Source organism: Pseudopipra pipra, chromosome 10 (genome assembly GCF_036250125.1).
Source record: "Pseudopipra pipra isolate bDixPip1 chromosome 10, bDixPip1.hap1, whole genome shotgun sequence".
Taxonomy (NCBI): Eukaryota; Metazoa; Chordata; class Aves; order Passeriformes; family Pipridae; genus Pseudopipra; species Pseudopipra pipra.
Window position 1 is genome coordinate 9,317,599 of NC_087558.1, and position 19,722 is coordinate 9,337,320.

Below are 19,722 nucleotides of genomic sequence, written 5' to 3' on the forward strand. Positions count from 1 at the left end.
GGAACATCAGTTAAGTGAGGATTTTGCCTCCTACCCCATTATGTTCATGATGGAGGAGGATGTAGAAGCAGCTTGTACTTGTGATACACAATACTTATGAGAACTCAGTTCCTGGAATTTGAGTCCCTAAGTTAAAGATGCTAGGGTACTAATTTACAAATTGTACTCTAAGCTGTAATTGGTTCTGACTGGGTGTACTGCTCGGGATTAGGTTCTTGCTGCGGAAGCATAATGACTGCATCTGTGGTAAACCTCAAGTGCAAATTGCTGCATTTCAAGGCACTGGACAGTGTGGAACTGCAGAGATTGCTTCAAACAGGAAGGGAAAATGAGTTGTTAAATTTAGCTATTGGAAGCCCTACTAATACTCTTGTCCTCACCTTGATCTCTTGTTTTTCAGGTTTGTCTCTGACATCTTTTGCCAAAGACAGCAGGGAATGTGATCAGAACTTGTTGGAGCTGATGTAAATCCTTCAAGCACTGATAGCTTTGAAGTGATTTATCACTGTCTGAGTGTTTAATAGTAGGATCAATTCTGCCTCAACCTCTCTGAAGCATCTGAAGTGTCTGAATCAACTGTGCTGAACAAGAGGTTCAAAAATAGGAATGTGAATGTAGCCTTGGTGCTACCTTTGTACTCCATGCTTAGAGCAGCCCTAGAAAGCTTAACTATAAGCTTTTATTTGTAGTTGAAGCTTCTAGATGTCTGCATTTCCCCAGAAGATTGCATATTTTCATAACCAAGGAAACACAACTTTTTTTTTTTACTTTTTCAAGTCTAAAGAAAGCAAAACTTTAAAATCTGTTTTGTAAGCAGTTCTGTTATCTTTGAAAACTTTGAACACAATTAGACTGTACAGAAGCAAACACTCATGGTACTTTCTAAAGACACATTAATTCCATGATATCCTCAAAGAACTGAATGTATTGGTTACAATTGCATTCTGACAAGTTGTTTTACCATTGAACTTCAGCTAATAAAGCACCCACTGACAGATTGATCATAGAGAATCAAGTGATTCTGTCAAGAATCATTTGACAGAAGATCCTGGACTTGTTTGCTGAATGTTTTAGGGTGACTTTTTAACTACACTGGAGAAGGGATATCTCTACTTTGTCTTCCACGTCTGTATGTGTCACTGAGAAAAGCATATCCACAGCCAGTCGTGTATCAAAAGTTTACCTGAAACTTGGAGTAGGATTTATGGTTTCAGAGAAGCCTTCCACTTAATATTAGGAACAAAAAGGTGAAATCCTTGACTGGGCAGTAACATCCTCTAGAGGAACACTGATGTTCTGGGTAATTCACAGCTTCCGTTCAAACTTGACTGCCTGCCTTAGTGCACTAGACATCTTCTGCCTAAGTCTTAGCCATATGATAAAACCTCAGATCTGACCACTTGCTGGTATTGTCTTTGACTACTGTTGGTTGTTGTTCCTTTGTTCAAAGCAGATTTCTAAATTGGGCTGCTCATGACCAAAAGTGTGTAAGGAGCAGAGTAGCCATCAGTGAAGGAAATCTTGCAGTATCTTTTCCATTGCAGTGGAATGTGCTGGAGACATTCTGCCCTTTGGCTGTTTTAGAAACACAATGTACAGTTATAAGAGCTGCCAGAAGTATTAAATGCATCTATCTCAAACTACTGGAAAACTTGACTTGAAATGAGTGAAAACTCACTTATCTGCGGGGAGTTCTGATGCCTTGAGACAGTGAGATAGTTATTAGTTTTTGAACATTCATATCCTGGTGATGAGGAATAGTCAGTTGTGGTCTGAACCGCATGCTGCAAACTGGCTTTTCCACAAAAAAAAGCTGTTTCAGTTGTTTTTGAGGACTAAAGTTAAAGAATTTCAAAGTCAATGTGTTTAGAGCCCTGAAGTGCTTAGTTTGAGTTTACTAGCTTCTTTGCCACTTGAGTGAGGTGCCCCTTGCTTTTGGAAGCACACGTTGGTATGGGAAGGTGAGTTAAATAAAAGATTGTTATTAGGCTTGATAAAGGCTGTGGCATCAAGGCCAGTGCTGTCATTCATTGGTGATTCCACTCAAGAGAAGTTTAAGTTGAAAGCCTCCCTTGATACTCCCTGTGTTACACAAAATTCACCTGTGTAGCTTTTATTGTGCCAGACTTAAACACAGCCCGAGTAAAGGATGTTATTGAAGAACATCCCCAGCATATGGCAGCATGTCTGCGTGTACCTCAGGATAGCAGAACTCACCTGAGTGAGGCAGGAGCCAGATTCTCAGTCTGTGCTCTGCTAGTTTAATCTGCTTAGTGAGGAGTTGTTTTCCCATCGCTGTGGTCAGAGACACGTAGGATACTGAGTCTGTAGGGAAACTTATAGTTAAAGCTGATTATTTGCAATTCCCCAGGAATCTGCTGTTACTGTGCATAAACAATGTAGCTCCAGTGCTGGATGATCAGTGCACAACCTTAGTTTTGCATGAATCCTATATTCCTTCAATTACAAGATCATGAATACTAGTTTTAATGCAAAACAAAAGACAGGGGTTCATGGATACCAGAAGCCTAAGCAGGTGCACAGCTGCTAATCAGATGCATTCACAGTAGCTACAGTTGTAAAATCCTAACGTGAACACTTCGTGCCAAACTCTGTATTTCTTGGATTGCAGGAATAAGTGGATTTGCTAGGAAAGAGTTGAGAACATCTCACTTCAGTGCTGATGCTGGCCAGAGTTCAAGGGCAAGGTAAAATAAGAAATATTCCTGTAAGAAGCTGATATACCTGTCCTTATCAAGGACTTTATGTGCCTTAAGTAAAAGTGCTCAATATATGTGACTAAAATATATCACAGACATACATACTCTGATCTTGTTTGGCTACAGAGCCTTGATATCATTGCCAAACACTACTCAGACTTCTGCTCTAATCTGAGGATGCATAAACTCAGGCTACCTTTGAAGCCATGGCTCAAATGTTAATATACCTTCTGCTAATCCTGGCTGAGAAAAGCAACGACAGAGACATCTTGTGTAATGAAGTCACATGTAGCTGTGTTAGAGTGAATAACTGGACTTCAAGCTGTTGAATCTCTGACATGTTGTGGCAAATCAGAGCATGCTTCTGAACAGTTCTTTTCACTTAAGAGAAATATGGCACAGCTGTACTTATTCCTGCATTTGAATATATGTTTGGTGCTGTGAAGTGCTGTTCTTCCCTGCAGCAGTAGCTGAGAAGGCAGCAGAGACATGAGGTTTCATTTATACTCCCCTTGTCAGGAGGTAGAAGAAAATGGAGGCTCTAACTTTTTGTCCTGTTTCATTTCAGCAGTTCTGGAAGCTGTAACCATAATTTCTAGGCATCTAAAACTATTTTGTGGTCTCGCCTTGGTGCTGTGTGAATTCAGCTGTGCTATCTGTACTTTACAATCAATATATGCAGATGCCTAAAGGATCAATGCCTCCTTCCTCACACCCACTGTCTCTGATCTAGCCCAGTGCCTGCTCCTCGCTGCCTCAGCGACAGGGAGACAGCTGGTATGGGTGGATGATACACCAAACTAGTCTTAAATGGGCTCATGTTTTAATCAGGCAGGGTATTATAAAGTATCCTAGCTACAGAGAAGGCTGGGAGCCTAATGCTGCAAATCCCCTTGTTAATATTTTTGTAGATAATGTACTGCATCAAATCCAGTGAAAGGAGAAAAGAATTGCCTTAGTGGACTATGAAGTTCATAATGCACTTGCTGCTTCACCAAGCAGCAGTAGATTTGGCAATGTTTGGATCTGCAAACCTACTTAATTTTCAGGCACTCCTAGGTTTGGTGACTTGCAGTCTGGACAATAATGCTTTAGGGGTTGCCTGTGCTTCCTGGAAAAGCAGTGTATAAAGCCTCTAACTACTTTTAAGTGGGGTTATGCTTGGACTCAGAGGAATTTCTGGGAAGAAGAATGTAATTACAACTTCAGAGTATCTCTTCCTAGGCTCTTGTATTATTTTAGTTACCCTTAAGCTAACTAGGACAGTTGATCCTATTCTTTCCCAGCCCATGCAAACTAATAACTAATCTTGTTTTGCAATGCCAATCCTTTATTGAAGTCCCAAATATTTTAAAATTGCTGTTCATCCTGGAGTTGTAATATGGAGAGTGCTTTAGGCACTGAGCAGAACAGGTGATCATATAATGCTCCTTCTCATCAACATCACATGCCCACCTAGTCCTGAGCTCTGTTGTGCTGGTCTGTTGGTTTCCTATTTGCCTCTCCCTGCTGGGAACTTGAAGAAAGGGGTGAGGAGGCTTGCTGAGCTCTGGATGCTAAATGCAAGAGGTGGGAGTTCTTGTTCTGCAGTGTTGTCAACTCAGGGTTCTTTACTACTACTTGATAGTCTTATATGTGGGATTTTGATGACCTTGCCAAGGTGGAGATGAACAATGTTCTGAACTAGGGGTTTGTGCTCACACTTGCCTCTATGGCGAGACATTATAAAGGCCTTTCCAAGGCAGTGCCCTAGTCTTTATCAAGGCAGCTTTTCCACCTTTGCTGAGAGAATTCTCTTGAGCAGCTCTGGAGAGTTTGATTATTTTTCACAGTGAGTGTTTAAGAACATTATCTTGGGACTGCCTGAAAAACCTACAATTGTGCTTTCTTATTAAAGAGCTGTTCTTGTTAGTAAGTGGTGAAAAGCTACTTTTATGCTCAAACATCATGTTTTCTGTTTAGGAAGACTTTTTTTTTTTTTAACTTATAGGTACTTTTTTTGTGTGCTCTGAAAAACAATGATTCTGTGACTTGCCTATGGCATCCCTTAGAAACCATCATATTATCAGCAACAAAGTGTTTGGGTAGATCTGCCGGGGACCTGTTGTGAGGGTAACATAGCAAACCAGTTAGGAATTCCTCTGCTGTAACCAGAAATCAGTGGTGCAGAACTCTTCCTCACTACTGACTCCTTTTGGATGTTTTTTGGCAGGTCCCTTATTAAATGCTGATTTGGATAGATTTAGTAAGGCGGTGTTGCCTTAGTGAGTCAGTAATAGAATATAAATTGAGCGACAAGCCTTTTTTAATTCAGATTTCAAGTGTTGCATATTTTTGAGTCACTCCGTGTGTCATAAAGTTTCAATGTTCTTTTGTTTTCTTATTACTTGGCTGTGTTCTTGATAGCTTAGCAAATATGTTTTTTGAGATGGGAAGCATGGGTTGTTGACAACATGCTTAGGCACTGTTTAAATACTTCAGTTAAATAAATAAGGGACAGATTTATGACTCTCTCAGTTTCCTGTTCTTGCCCTTCACGTGGGCGGAAGCTGGATGTCTTAATGTCCTGTATGTTAATGTAGCACAGGCAAAGCCTATGAAAAATGGTGGCATTTCCAACAAAAATTACATGATGGAAAGTTAGGAACCAAATGGTTGTTATTGATAGGCATTTAGTGCTTTGCAGATATTGTGTTTTTAGGAGGCATTTACAAATGCCGTTTTCAAATAAATAAGATAACTTTGCTCTTGTAAGGCAACTAATAAGGGTAGAATCATAGTATTATTACTTGTAAGAAAGCCAGGAAGATTTTTACCTTAGAAATTATTATTTTCCATTAAAAACTCCATTTCAAGAAACTGCAATAAATGGTCCATTAACTTAGAATCAGTCGAGAGCCCTCTTGCCAATACAGATAACAAGCTGATCTCATGTAGTTTTACCACATCTGGCTTCTCATCAAAAGGTTTGTTCGAAATCTGCAACATTTTGACTATTCTGTATCACTTCTGTTTCCTTTCTCCTCTTAGATTAGCACTTTAATCTGCCTTTCACTGGCGCTCTGGAAACCCCCCCAGATAAGATTTTCCTTTTAAGTGGTTGTTACTGAAGTTGCTGAGCCATTGAGAAGCTATGACTGGGAGCAGAGCAAATTGTCATCTTTGTTCCATTTAGATTAGGGGGAAAAAAAAAAAGATAAAGCAGGAAACATGATAAAAAGGAAGTACAATTCTGTTTAATGCATATTTGTTTTTTTTTTTTTAATCTAATCTAAAGTACTTTTGAAGAAAGGACTTTTGCAGTATTCTGAAAAGAATTTGAATTTTCTGTGGATAAGAATATCTAAATTATGCTAAGAGGGTGTAAATTCATCAAGCGTGTATGTCTTAATTTCAGTGCGTAAGTCAGTCATTGATTTCCTGAGCTGATGTCATAAGTACTTGATGTTGTAATTTTTCTCTATTGTATTTCCTGTGGCAGGATACAGGATTGGTCTGGTCTATCCATTTATCCTTTGAATGCACAGGCACAATACTGGTGGTAATTTACGGTTTACAAATGCAGCAATCTAATGCAGATCTAGAACATATGCCTTCCATGGCTTTGCTGCCAGGATGAAGCCTGTGGTCTAAGACATTTAAATGATCGTGATTGTTGTTGCGCAATAATTTACAGAAGAAAGAGGTGCAAAGTTGCTGGAGTTGGGAGTCATGGACTTCAAATGTAGTTTTGAAGTCTGACTCTGCTGTCTTTCTTATAAAAGCAGATTGAATGCCAGGATGCCTTGGAAGCAGCAGCTCGGGCAGAGGGCCTGCCACTGGACACCTCTGTGCATTCCCAGCTGCGAATGCTGGATGAAGAGCATCACAAGGGCAAATACCACCATGGTCTGAACGCACTGAAACCCATACGGACCACTTCCAAGTACGTCTTTAGGCTACCAAAGAACTGATACAGCACTTGCTTTTCAAACCAGTCACAAAGCACAATTGCAGATGTAGGTCTGCTGACTGGTACTGGAAACATCAGAATTTGTTTAGCGAGTGTGGCTGGCATGGACCATTTGGTACTCTGAGTGCTTTCAGTGAGAGGAGGCTTTGTTGTTCTCGAAGATTTGCAATTCTGTTTCCTTTTTCATCTGTTTGTGATTTTTGTTTTTCTTTTAGACATCAGCACCCTGTTGATAATGCTGGGCTTTTCTCCTCCATGACCTTCTCCTGGCTCACTCCGTTGGCCCACAGAGCATACAAGAAAGGGGAATTGTTTATGGATGATGTATGGTCTTTATCGAGGCATGAGTCCTCAGATGTCAATTGCAGAAGGTAAAGACATCTTGTTCCTTATTATTTTGTTGTTTCCATTTATTATATGTTAGTCCACAGGCAATGGTATAGTATTGCCCTAGAAAAGCAGCACTGATATTTTGTTCTGACTTTCTCGGAATGGTGGAATTCAGTTTTATCCTTCACAGACCATTTCCTCCTGCTGCACAGTTTCTGTAATCTTGCTAATTTCAATGAACTTAGAGGATTATATATCCAGGAGTGTCTTGCAGTGGTTCTTCTGATTTTGCATGTCTTTAAACTATTAAAACAAAGTTCTTAAGGCTACATTGAAAAAAATCTTGTGCTAAAATAATGAGAAGTAATACCGGCAGTAGCAAGGTGATTTGAACATGGGTCAGATCTTGTGATCAGGCTAACCTTCTATGGCTAATGAGAATTTCTCTTAGGTTTTGACTCCACAACTCTTCTGTCAGATCAGCAAGGAAAGACTGTGACAAGTCATTATATTAAGATTGCCAAAAAGATTCCAGACAAAGCAAAAGATGTGTTTTTCATCCCTCTCTTATATGAAAGTAACACAGCATAGATATTTCAAGATATAGATATTTCTCTTTACCTCACAGTGATCATGGAATGCATTTATTTCTCTTGATATTTATTAATTTTATGTTGTTCTGAGCTAGGAAGCGCTTGAAATTTTCACAAAGAAGTACTTGTGAGATTGTACCTTCTCTCATGGTGAAAAATTTATGACATGAATCTTCTGTTTTTATTAGGCTGGAGAGATTGTGGCAGGAAGAACTGAAAGAAAATGGTCCTGATGATGCTTCTCTCCGGAGGGTTGTGTGGATTTTCTGCCGCACCAGGCTCATCCTTTCCATAGTGTCTCTGATGATCACACAGCTTGCCGGTTTTAGTGGACCAGTAAGTAATATCCATCCTTTTTTTAACAACCCCAGAGGGCTCCATCTCATGGCCAACTGTAAAATCTTAAGGTTTCATTGCAGAATCACTTAAATGTTTTGACTAGCTAGAAATTCTGGGGCAAAATTCCAGAGCGATTCAGTAATCCAAGATAGGTTTCCTACAGCTGATGGATCAATTGCTGAATACCCAGGCAAGTTCTTGGAGAAGGGAGGGGGAGTTTAGGTATCCTGGAGAAAATGCACCTTTGGTTTTTCTCTTTGGCTTTGAGTATAGTTTAAAGTTCTTCCTTAACCGCATAAGCTTAACTGCATAACTTCCTTTTTGCATAAGATTGCTATGTGCAAGTCTTCTAATTGTTTTTCTCTTTGAAATTCTGTAAATTTATCTTGGAATAAAGTTCAGGCTGATAAAACTCTAATCTTAAATTATTGGCATTGGTAAGAGTCTTCAAGAAGTGGATCGAACCAGTTCTATGAGAGCACTGCTTATAAACTAATGTGAGCAGGTCTCAAGAAGTCTGTGGGCATAGTCTTTACTGATCCTACAGAGAATGGCCAGACAGGTTTCATGTAGAAGTGTTAGAAAACGTTATTGCCTCTAGGAACTGCTGCTGTTTGTTGCTAAGGGTCGTAATGAAGATAAACGACATGGGACTTGACATTCACACCATTTTTTGTCACCTGTTTGTTGCACATGCTGTGCAGATTTAAAGTTGAAATTTTGACTAAATTTATTCTCTGCACATTTCCCTTGAGGAGTAGGAGCAGTATTACTGCTAGTAGTACACGTTTCAGTGTGCTGGTAAGCTGAAGGTTCATTTCCTGGGTAAGTACACTTGGGTGCACTGTTAGGTGAAATGTCTTTTTAAAATGTTTTCCTGCTTTTAAATGTCTTATCAAAATGTTCTGTTTTTTAAGTCTTTTTAAAGTTTGCATTGTTTCATGTAATATGAATAACAATAAATGTTTTTGTGGTATTGTTTTCTTGGTAATAATTTACAGTAGCCTGTATTATAAAACGTCCGAATGTATTTTGGTAATTAACAATAAATCATGATGAAGGTTTTAACAGCACTAGTTTTTCCCAAGAAGAGCTTCTGTCATTGTTTCACTACAGGGCTTTAGGAGCTGCTTTTATCTTTAGTAAAGAACTTGCAGCAGGGTTACCCCTAATTTCTGTAGTGTAACTTTCTCAATTTGTCTCAGCCAAACTGCTGAATGAGAGAGAGCAAGAGGGGAAAGAAAAAAACAAACCAACTTGACTAGGCTGAGGGCTACTGCTGCTGTTGATGCTTAATTTGGGTAACTTAACATTATCTATAGACAGTTGCCCATTTAAAGACAACCTTATTCGTTTCTCTGAATAAGGCACAATTGACTTGGTTCCATCATTTGGCATAAAAAATAGGTCTTTACCATCCCTCCTCCCTATTCTTAAAAATGGCATGCCTCAGGGATATGCCTGTGCTGTCTCCTCAGAAGTATCAGTGCTTTCTTGTGTTGTTACACCCTTTCAGTCACCCGAAGGTGAAAAGGGAGATCAGGAAAAGCACTTGACTTGATCTCATGTATTGGAGAAGATTATGAAAGTGGAGTTAAACACCATATTTAGCTTCAAAACTTTTAATTGAATGTCTATGACCTTGAAATGCCACCAAACAGCTGTGGCTTTGCTAATGAGCATTGTGATGGTTATAACTGGAAAGGAGTTGGTCAAGATTTCCTGTGTGGGTTATTGTTGTTGTTTTTTTTTTTTTTTTTTAATATCTAATAGATCCTTCAAGGGTCTTCCTCTTTTTATTTTTGATAAATTTTGCATCTGGCACAGAATCCAAACCAATAACCTCGTGAGTCAGCTGCATTTGTCAGACTGCCTTGTAATAACCATCAGAATGTACTAGTATAGGTGATATACTATTTATCTCCAATAAATACTTGCTGCTATTTGATCAGCTACCAAAACTTTCAAGTTCTGGTTGAGGAGCAAAGACGCTTTTTGATTACTAGACATAATCAGTTTAACTCCAGGTCTGAACAATGTACCTGTGTGCACCTGTTCAGAGCTATTCTTCCCCTTTGGGAGATGGGGAAACTTGCTTTCTAGTGGAGCACAGCTTGACAGTTTGGTCAGTTATTGGAGGGGGGAGTGGTAAGCTCCTTGGAGGTAAGTTTTCCAGTTTCCCAGTTGGCTCCAGCTGCAGCCTGTCCCGTGCTGTCGCACACTGGCTGCAGCAGGGATGCCAGCACTGCAGTGGGACCAGTGACAGAAGCTGTTCTTCAGCATTTTCAGGATGGCTGTTTTCTGCGTCAGAATGAGACAGTCCTGCTGGGCAGAGCCAACGCCAAGAGCAAAGGTAAGGTAATGTTTATTCAATGGGAATGCTTAAGACAGCCGAGCAGCTTGTACCGACTACTATGGTAATAGTCGCAGGAGCTCGTTTCTCCCTTTTAGCCTAGGTTTTGCACTGTAACTTTTTTGTTTTGTGAATGACTTTATGCTGGATTCTTGTCATTAAACTAATATGAGTTCAAATGGTATTTGTTCAGATGTAAATGTTAATTTTCTGTGACTTTTTTCCCCTCCCTTTTCAAAATTCTTTAATCTGCTGTTTCCTCTTTTCTTTCTTCCGGACCAAAAAAAAAAAAAAATTGGGTTATAATGTAAACCGGTCTCTATTTCATCACAAGAGATGCTGAATCTGTAAAATAGTGCTGCAAAATTGCACTAAAGTTTTGGGAGGAATGAGACCCCAGGAAACATCTGCTATCTTTATACATCCTCTCTTGGAGACTTTCAGCAATGCTGTGGTGTGTGAGAAAATGCTTGCAGTCTGCGACCATGCTGAGTTACAGCTCGTGAGGAAAAAGGGGGATTTTCACCCCAATTGCTCAGTGACTCAGTTGCATATGTTGGATTGAATACTGGAAAAAGAAGTCAGTAATCTCCATAGTAGCTGCAAACCAACTGTATGCAGTTGTGATCCAAACAGTTGATGTAAAATTAAATCCAATCAGGAGAAAGATGGAATGCAATAGATCTGGGAATGTGAGCTCCTCACATTTGTTCAGTGATCGGTATGTAAATTTTCTCAGTGGCCATTCTAGAACTTGATGGACATCTGGCTTTAATTTACACCTGTGAAAAAGAAAGAGCAAAATTATTTACAGCATGTTTCCTTGGTTCTGATGTGCAGAATTATTTTCCTTAGAACAGATGAATTTGATCTCCATTTTTTTCTGTTATTTGGTGCTGGGCTGTAGCTATCAAAACCTTTGCTGCAGTAGTGGGGTTTTGGTTTTTTCCTCTCTCTTCAAACTATGCAGAACTCTTACTTGCAACACATGGTTTAGCCAAGAGGACTTCAATGGACTATGATATGAAAGGCTTCTCAAATATTTTCTTCCGTCTCAGATTTTTTGTTGCTTTTTATTATGGGCAAAGGTAATTCTCTGCTCTGTACTAATATATCAAAAGCACCAGTATCTTAAAACATCATTTGTTGGAAAGCTTTCTAGGAAATCTTTTACTGTCTGTGAAGCCTTTCTGTAGAGTTCTTTTGAAACCAGATTTCAGAATTTGTGCAGCCTCAGAAGCCTCTTCTGTTGGTACCTGCAAGTTTGACTTCTTTTGGACTTCGTGAACAAATACCGTTCTGGTTTTGTATCGTTTTAACTTTGTGTGTAGTTTCAAATCTAGTTTATGTTAGAAGCTAAAACTGACTGTTAGATATTAGCCCTTTATTATTATTCTGTATGTGCAGATTGTATGTTTACACAATGATCTACCTGTTGTACAGTGTTTTTGAGATGTTACCACTTAAAATGACACTTTATTTCAAATAAAAGCTTATTGTTTCGCAGTCAATAGTATTTAATGCTGGTGGTTGTGAGTTGTATGATGTTATATTGTGCCATTGGACCACAGAGAGCTGGAGGTGGGAATTGGTGGTTCTGGGGGCTGTCTTCTTTTTGCAGGTGATGTTTGAAATGTGATTCCTGAGGTAAAGTGTTTGTGTTTTGGGGGGGAGAGGGTATGGGGAGGGATTGAATGGTTGATTTTTTGTCCTTTTTTTTTTTTTCCCCCATCCCCAATGATTTGTGGTATTACGTACCTTGTGCTTGTTTTTTTCTTTACTATTAAACTGCTGATGTTTATTTCCAGGAATGTTTTGCAAATGTCCTTCTCACTCTTCCCCTCTACAACTGTAGGTACATTGTTCCTTTTTATCAAATAAGCACGTTTGAAGCAAACCAAAGATAAAGTAAAAAAGGTCTTAATGTCACGTAAAGGAATGTTTCTTAATGTGTCCAGATGTATAAGTAGTGACTATATTTTAAAACTCTTCTATATGATAATGCATTGCTTTCAGCTAACTGACACATTTATGTTAAGTTAGAAGACACGGAGGATTAGAAGCGTGCTGCGAGGAATATGGTTCCAAATTAAACTCTCTCTACTTACTAAATTTGACTCAGTGCTTGGCTCTCAGCAGGGCTTTGTGTTACAGTACTTCTTGTATTGACACCTTTTACTTCTGGAAAGAAGATGCTTTATATTTCAAATGGCTCTTTTAAAAGCAGAGTAGCCTACTTATTTCTAACTTAACATAAAGTTGTTGCATGGTCTTCTGAGATGATGGGGTGCTCATGCAAGCTTGCATTTCTTCCTGTAGGCATTCGTTGTGAAACACCTTTTGGAGTATACCCAACAGAGTGAGTCCAACCTGCAGTACAGCTTGTTTTTAGTTTTTGGCATCTTTATGACGGAAGTTGTGCGATCTTGGTCCCTGGCGCTAACCTGGGCTTTGAATTACCGCACGGGGGTTAGACTGCGTGGAGCTGTCCTGACTATGGCATTTAAGAAAATTCTTAAGCTGAAGAACATCAAGGAGAAGTCTCTTGGAGAGGTAAGTTGCGGCATGGTTTTGGAAGTTGCAGTGTGAAAAGGGATGTGCAATATGTTCCCTTGGGAATGAGCTGTGCCTTAAATCTAAATGATGTGTTGTGTCTATTTTTCAGCTCATAAATGTATGTTCCAATGATGGTCAGAGGATGTTTGAAGCTGCAGCAGTTGGCAGTTTGTTGGCTGGAGGCCCTATTGTGGCCATTTTGGGAATGGTTTATAATGTGATTATTCTGGGTCCAACAGGCTTCTTGGGCTCCGCTGTCTTCATCCTTTTCTACCCAGCAATGGTGAGTTGGAAAGAGTTAAGACTTGCTTCGTTTTTTCTTGGGTCAGACATATGTGTAGTTCTGAATAAAAGGTGTTGAAATGTGCTAGATTTAGCTCGTTTATGGCACTGCATGTTACAGAAGGTGTTTCTAAAGATGGTGCATGAAGCAGAGATTTGGAAATCAGAAAGCTCAAAATTGTAAAATTAGAAAATGGAGATAGGAAAGCTGGTAGATTTGGCTGAGGTTAATATGCATACCTAAATTAAACTGCAGAACGCTCAGGTGCTTGTGGTTGAGCTTGGAAAGACATGAGGCCTCCAGCTTGTGTACAGGAGCTCAGTGTTGCATGAGCAGTGTTGTTCTTGATTTCAAAGAAGGTGTTGAAAAGCACCACAGCTGGCTCAGGGTGTTCTTGCTGAGTTACTCCTGCCTCTGCCAAGCTGTGAAATAGGCTAGTCCAAGCCAAAATCTTCTTGCCTTTAAAATGCCTATAAGACTGCTGAAGATTGGTCATTCTATTCATAATATGTGTTTTATAAAGCATGGAGGCTGAATACCATGAGGTTCACTATGGTCCAATGTATCTGGCCAAAAGTAAGGATTACACAATGGGAATTATATTTTGGAGGGGAATGAGAAGTGGAGTTTGATCATGTTTTCCAGTTCTTTTCAACAGTCTTCTCTATTTATGGGGGAACTTCAAAAGAGTTTGCAGGAGTATGAAGAAGGGCAAGGAGCTGAAAGCTTCCTAAAGTAGTTTGTTAGGTTTGAATTTCAGACTAGGAATGGGATGAATGTAAGAGTGGCAGATACTTAAAAACACATAAACAACTATTTATGTTTAGATTGGTGTAGTAAAAATGTTAAAACTGTTTTACTACCTTCTTAGCACTGGCATAGAGTAGAAATTGATCTGGCTGTGCAAAGACCTTCTTGCTCTTTTGCCTTAAGAACCTGGTTGAAAGGTTGGCTAAAATAGGTTCTAAAGTGCATTTGCAATGAGGGTCAACTTGATGTGTCTTTAGGTTAATGTGTTTGTAATCTTTGTGCTTCAGAAACTTCAACAAAGGTTGAAGGTACTATTCAATGTTGGTAAAAGCACACTCCTTTATTTTCACATATTGTTGTTGAAATTTGCTATCATGAGTCTAGCGCTCAGTGTAGATGGGGCGGGAGGATATCAATGGTGTTTCAAGCCTGTGTTTTATGTTAGAACAGCAGTTGCCTTGCCCTATGCCTGAATCCCTTTTTCAGATTCAAAATTGGTTTTCTCTGGTGATTAGGAGTTGAATGTACTTGCTTTTTCTGAGTTGCCATTAATGTTGCATGGTGTTGCCTTTGTTTCAGATGTTTGTATCGCGCCTCACAGCTTATTTCAGAAGAAAATGCGTAGCAACAACAGACGAGCGTGTGCAAAAGATGAATGAAGTTCTTAATTACATTAAATTCATTAAAATGTATGCCTGGGTCAAACCATTTTCTCAGAATGTTCAAAGTGAGTTCACACAGTCTGTAACTGTTTCCTTTTGTGCAGATGCCCCATTACTTGGTAGCCTCTTGTATCCTGACTTTGTACCATAGATGCTGATGGACGTGCAGTATAAGAACACTGTTCCTTTGGGCTTCCTGTGTTTATGCACAACGGGTTGGACAAACAGACTTGCTTCTCAAATTTCACCTTCTAGCATAATGATGTTTGTGTCTTGGCACTAATCTTAAATTTTTAAATTTTGTTCCTCTTTTGTCACTTAATAAATGTACTGGCTGCTCTATTTTTAAATAAAGTAAAAAAACCGCCTGTGTGCTCATGGAGACTTACAGACCATTATAGTTTCCTCTTTATAACTGCTGTCTTTATGAGAAGGTTATAATGTCATAAACATTAAAGCTTAGAGTTAGGCCTTTTACTGAGTGTTTATAATGTTGTGGCAGCATCTGTTGTGTGTATGTGTAGCCCCTAAATCATACTTAAATATGGTGCCCCTATTTATATTTCTAGAAATTCGTGAGGAGGAACGTAAAATCTTGGAGCGTGCGGGCTACTTCCAGAGCATCACTGTGGGAGTGGCTCCCATAGTTGTAGTCATTGCCAGCGTGGTGACCTTTTCTGTCCATATGATCCTTGGCTATGACCTTACAGCAGCTCAGGTAACTCACTGCACTGTTGAAAATATTCTTTATGCTATCGCTTCTGTAGGTTTTCTGCTAAGCCATTTTCCCATGCGGCTTGCCACCATGGTCAGGCTGTAGCCTTGCTCACAGAAGTGAACATCTGATGGGTGTGACACCAGCAGGTCTAGTCTTATGTTTTTCACAAAAAGCTCTCAGTGCTCTTTTGTCCTGACCTTCCTCAGAACAGGTTTTGACTTGAATGTAAATGAGCCTTCCTGTTTGCTGTTCAGACAGGGCACTGGGATTACTGGATGTATTTGTTTTGCAGTGTGCTTGGACGCAAACAGCACGAATTCTAAAAAGAAGATTTGAACTTGTGTCTTTACAAGTAGTAGGTTAAGGCAAAATTTGCTAGCTGCTGCTTTTGTTAGACCTACAAACACCAAAGATGTCTGTCTTGGTCTTTTACAAAGCATTGGATAAAGAGTTGAGTAGATCTGTTTTTCCTCCTGTTTGAGAATATGTTGAGTATGTAAATGGTTATTTTTGGATTGGGCCTTTTCTTCAACTTTGAATTGCTGCTGTGACATTTCAGATTTTAGAAGGCTGGAGCTTTTATGGCGTCCAAATGGGATTCTCTTTCTTGTCTCATTTTTAGGCATTCACAGTGGTCACTGTCTTTAACTCAATGACTTTTGCTCTCAAAGTAACTCCGTTCTCAGTGAAGTCTCTATCTGAGGCCTCTGTTTCTGTTGACAGATTTAAGGTAAGCAATCATTTGACCTTGAAGTTTTCACTGTAAATGTGGAGTGTTGTATGTGTATAGTAGATGCAAAAGTAGATACCTTGGGAGGTAATGTGACTTTTAATGATTGAGGAGTTCTTTTTCTTTACACTTAGCACTCCAGATTATTGGATTCTTCAAAAGAGATAAACTTCTAATAACCCTTCACTAGATTTGTAAGAATAATACCAGTGTAAGAATTCTAATTTAATGATTTTAGGATTTTGATGTTGGCCACAGTGAGAGATAGAGTGCAGGACTTGGTGGCTCACAGTATAATCATTCTTAACTCCCTTTTAAGACCATCTGCATGAAAAGACACATCTGCAACACATCTGCAGTGATATTTCATGTTTTGCTAATAAACTCTTTTTTTTGGAAATGTCATGACTTCTGTAGGCAGCTTTGCCCAAACTACTGGAGTTTTATTTGTGGTCATGAAAAACTGAGGATTTTTATTTCCGGACCAGATTAAGTGACTGAAACTCCACTATATGGATAAAAGGCAGTTGTGATCTGACAAAATACTTATAATGGATGAACAGTCTTATGTCATGAGGACTAAAGGATGAATACTCTGTGTGTACTTCATGAACTCAGAGAATAGACCTTTATTGTCTCCTCTCTTTTGAAGATAACAGTGCATTGCACATTGTGGAAATTTTTAAAATTGAAAATAGCAGTTTTCAAATTAGAGATTTTTTTTTAGGCATTGACAGGTATATGAATTCTGTGTAATGCATTCATGAAACAAACCTTTGTCTGAAAAGAACAGGATCTGTAGAGTGATTTTGAGATCCTATTGCTTTTGAGCAATTTTGTTTCATCTTCTGAGTCACCCTAAATCAGCCTTTCTTAAATCCAAATGCACCAGAGGGAGTTTTTTGGGAGAGAAGAGAAGGAGAGGGGAAATTGTATTATCTCCCAGTTTGGCTGTAAACTGTTTAATCTGTGTAGGAAAGGTAGCACAAGGTGGGAATACTTTCCCATCACAGTATAAACATAACTGACTTTTTGGCTCTGTAAAGGAGTATAAGCTTTCTTATGAATGTGTGATGCAGGTGTAGCAATTGCAGGAATAAATAAGGTGGAGAATTGAAAAGTTTTTAGTCACAAAAGGCTTCTTAGTTCAAAACAAAGTATGTAAGTGGCAAACATTTTATCTTGTAATTAAACTGTGTGAAAAATGTCTTCCTAACCTTTGTTGATTGTAAATACTGATGGATGTGGTGGAAAACATGATACAGTGGACCTAATTACTTACTTCTTATTGTCAGGCAGCCCAAGATAGGTCAGCTACATTTGTGCAAGATGACTTTTTCCCAGCATAAAAGTTGAAGGTTAAAGGCTGAAGTTAAAAGCCATTCCCTCTCCTTCCCTAATGAGTTGGTGTGCAGGACAAGTCAGTCACTTTGCCTCAAAGTGACCTCTCCTCTCCAACCCATGTGTTCTACTCACGTGTTTTTAATCTGGAGCTTACAGAGCTGCAGTTGCAAACAGTGTTGAAGGAATAAGCCCCTGTCATATCAAACTCCCAGAGTATTGCAGTTCTGTAAAAGTCTGAGTGTATCTAAGTGCTTCCACCACATCCAGGAATGCCCCAGCCACTTAGCAGACCTGGAGTTAGTTTACACTAATGAGCTACCTTTTGCTCTTCAGCTTCCTCCTACTATATAGCCTGATGTGTTTTGCTGCGTGAGTGTGCCGTAAGCTTGTCTCCCAGTCTTGATCAGGTGTCTCATCTTTACACCTCTCTCACAACTCCTATCAGAGTTTATTTCTAATGGAAGAGGTTCATATGATAAAGAAAAAACCAGCCAATCCTCACACCGCGATAGAGGTGAAAAATGCTACCTTGGCTTGGGACTTCTCCCACGCCAGCGTCCAGAGCTCACCAAAGCTGACCCCCAAAGTGAAAAAAGACAAGAAAGTCACCAAGGGCAAGAAAGAGAAAATGAAGCTGCAGAATGAGGGACAGCAAGCTGTGCTGGCAGAGCAGAAGGGCCATCTTCTAGTGGACAGTGATGACCATCATAGCCCTGAAGAGGAGCACAAAATCATCCACCTGGTTAACCTTCGGCTTCAGAGGACTCTCTACAACATTGACTTGGAGATAGAAAAGGTAAGAGAAGAAAGGAGGAAATCTGAGCTTTCAAAAGGCCTCATTTTAGCTGTCCCTTGGAATAGAGAGCTGTGTGTTTTCACATGAAATGGAGCATATTGCTTTTGTGCTCTCCTGTAATATCCATGGCAACTGCAGTATCCAGGATGCAGTGTCTGATCTTGCTGTAAACAGCTGTGCCATTTTAGCAAACTAGATCTTTGCTAACAGCCTGTGAAACAAGGGCAGGCTGTACAGCTTCCACATTCAGCTGAGGGGTTTTCAGCTCTCAGTACAGAGTATGAGCCACTGAGCTGAAAAAATCCACAGGGCAGTAGGGGTACCAGGTGGGCAGTGTGTTCCTGCAGTGGTTTGATAATTTTGCAGGGTTTCAGCTATATTCTGGGTGAACGTTTTAGGCAATTAGGTGTTCCAATAGAGCATAAACAGTACTTTTCATTGGAGAATCTGCCGTTTTCTTCCTTGAGAATTTTCGTACAGTAGGAAGACACAGATTTTCAAGAATTTAGAAGCATTTGGAGTCATCGTTCCAAGATGGGTAAAAACATGTAAAATGGCAAAGAAAAAGCATTGAACTTAATATGTCATAGAAGCTTCGCATTCTGGCAGTTAGATGTTGTAGTAACAGGATCCATACATTTATCAAGATGTTTATGGTTAAATTTTCTTCTGTAGTCATATGAATAGACAGACAGTTCAAACTATTTTAAACTTTTAAAACCCTGTATTACTTTAAACTGTTGAGAAGAAGATAGTTAAAAAAATTACCTCACAAAGGAGTACAGTTACTTGAAAACATAAAGGCTAGTTTTCTGTCAGAAGTTTGCTATCAAGAGGAGGTCAGTAACGTGTTCCACAAGTGGCTATATGCTGTTTTTGTTCACTTTACCTTTTTACAAAAGGAACAAAAACAGTTTTGATAAATTAATTGTTTAATGTGGGTATCAACTCACCCATTTTATTGCAGAGAAATTCTTCAAAGCAACTGAATTCTGCCCTTAGCAAATTGGATCTCACAGGCAGGGAGTTTCACTGGACCCATGTACGCTAAATTCTGCTTTTCTTTCAGACTTTCCCTCTTTGTATCTTTCCTTACCACTCTCAGAAGCATCTTGATGCATTCTGTTCAGATGGGCCTTGTTGATTTTGGTTGATTGATTCTCTGGGCCTGTATCAGGCCTGGTGAGCTGTAGAGTTGATTTCAGTTTTATTTCACTGTGGGGTAGTGTTCACTCTGTGCTATTTGAGAATTAAAATGCTGACTCTTGCTTTTTCGCCTTTTCTGTCCCTTTCCAGCGTTATTAATGTCCACTTCTCCCCTCAGAGGTACTAAAGGTAGTCCAAATTCTGAAAGGGATGGAGAATGTAAGAAATGAGTACACAATTTTTATTTTTTTTTTCTGTCTAGGGAAAACTTGTTGGAATTTGTGGCAGTGTGGGGAGTGGAAAAACTTCACTGATCTCAGCAATTTTAGGACAGGTGAGAAATTCTGTTTTGACTAATTCTTCTCTTCTCTTTCCCATCTCCTATTTCAGTTATTTGCGCTCTGTAGAATGAGGTCTATTCTAAACATGGAATAGCATAATTTCACAGTT

At 39.4% G+C, this 19,722-nt stretch overlaps 1 protein-coding gene across 6 annotated transcripts in view; it reads left to right on the plus strand.

Moving 5' to 3' along the window:
• ABCC5 (ATP binding cassette subfamily C member 5) overlaps window positions 1-19,722 on the plus strand; it is a 44,154-nt gene that overhangs the window by 5,503 nt on the left and 18,929 nt on the right. For 3 of the 6 annotated variants that reach the window (XM_064666066.1, XM_064666059.1, XM_064666060.1), the window contains exons 3-12: window positions 6,485-6,645; window positions 6,888-7,043; window positions 7,784-7,931; window positions 12,607-12,840; window positions 12,953-13,126; window positions 14,456-14,603; window positions 15,108-15,256; window positions 15,879-15,986; window positions 17,776-18,126; window positions 19,535-19,606. In XM_064666066.1, coding sequence (XP_064522136.1) covers window positions 6,485-6,645; window positions 6,888-7,043; window positions 7,784-7,931; window positions 12,607-12,840; window positions 12,953-13,126; window positions 14,456-14,603; window positions 15,108-15,256; window positions 15,879-15,986; window positions 17,776-18,126; window positions 19,535-19,606 — 1,701 coding nt within the window. Of the gene's footprint in view, window positions 1-6,484; window positions 6,646-6,887; window positions 7,044-7,783; window positions 7,932-12,033; window positions 12,143-12,606; window positions 12,841-12,952; window positions 13,127-14,455; window positions 14,604-15,107; window positions 15,257-15,878; window positions 15,987-17,775; window positions 18,127-19,534; window positions 19,607-19,722 lie in introns of those variants that run through there. The other 3 variants (XM_064666061.1, XM_064666062.1, XM_064666063.1) reach the window with 3 other exon arrangements.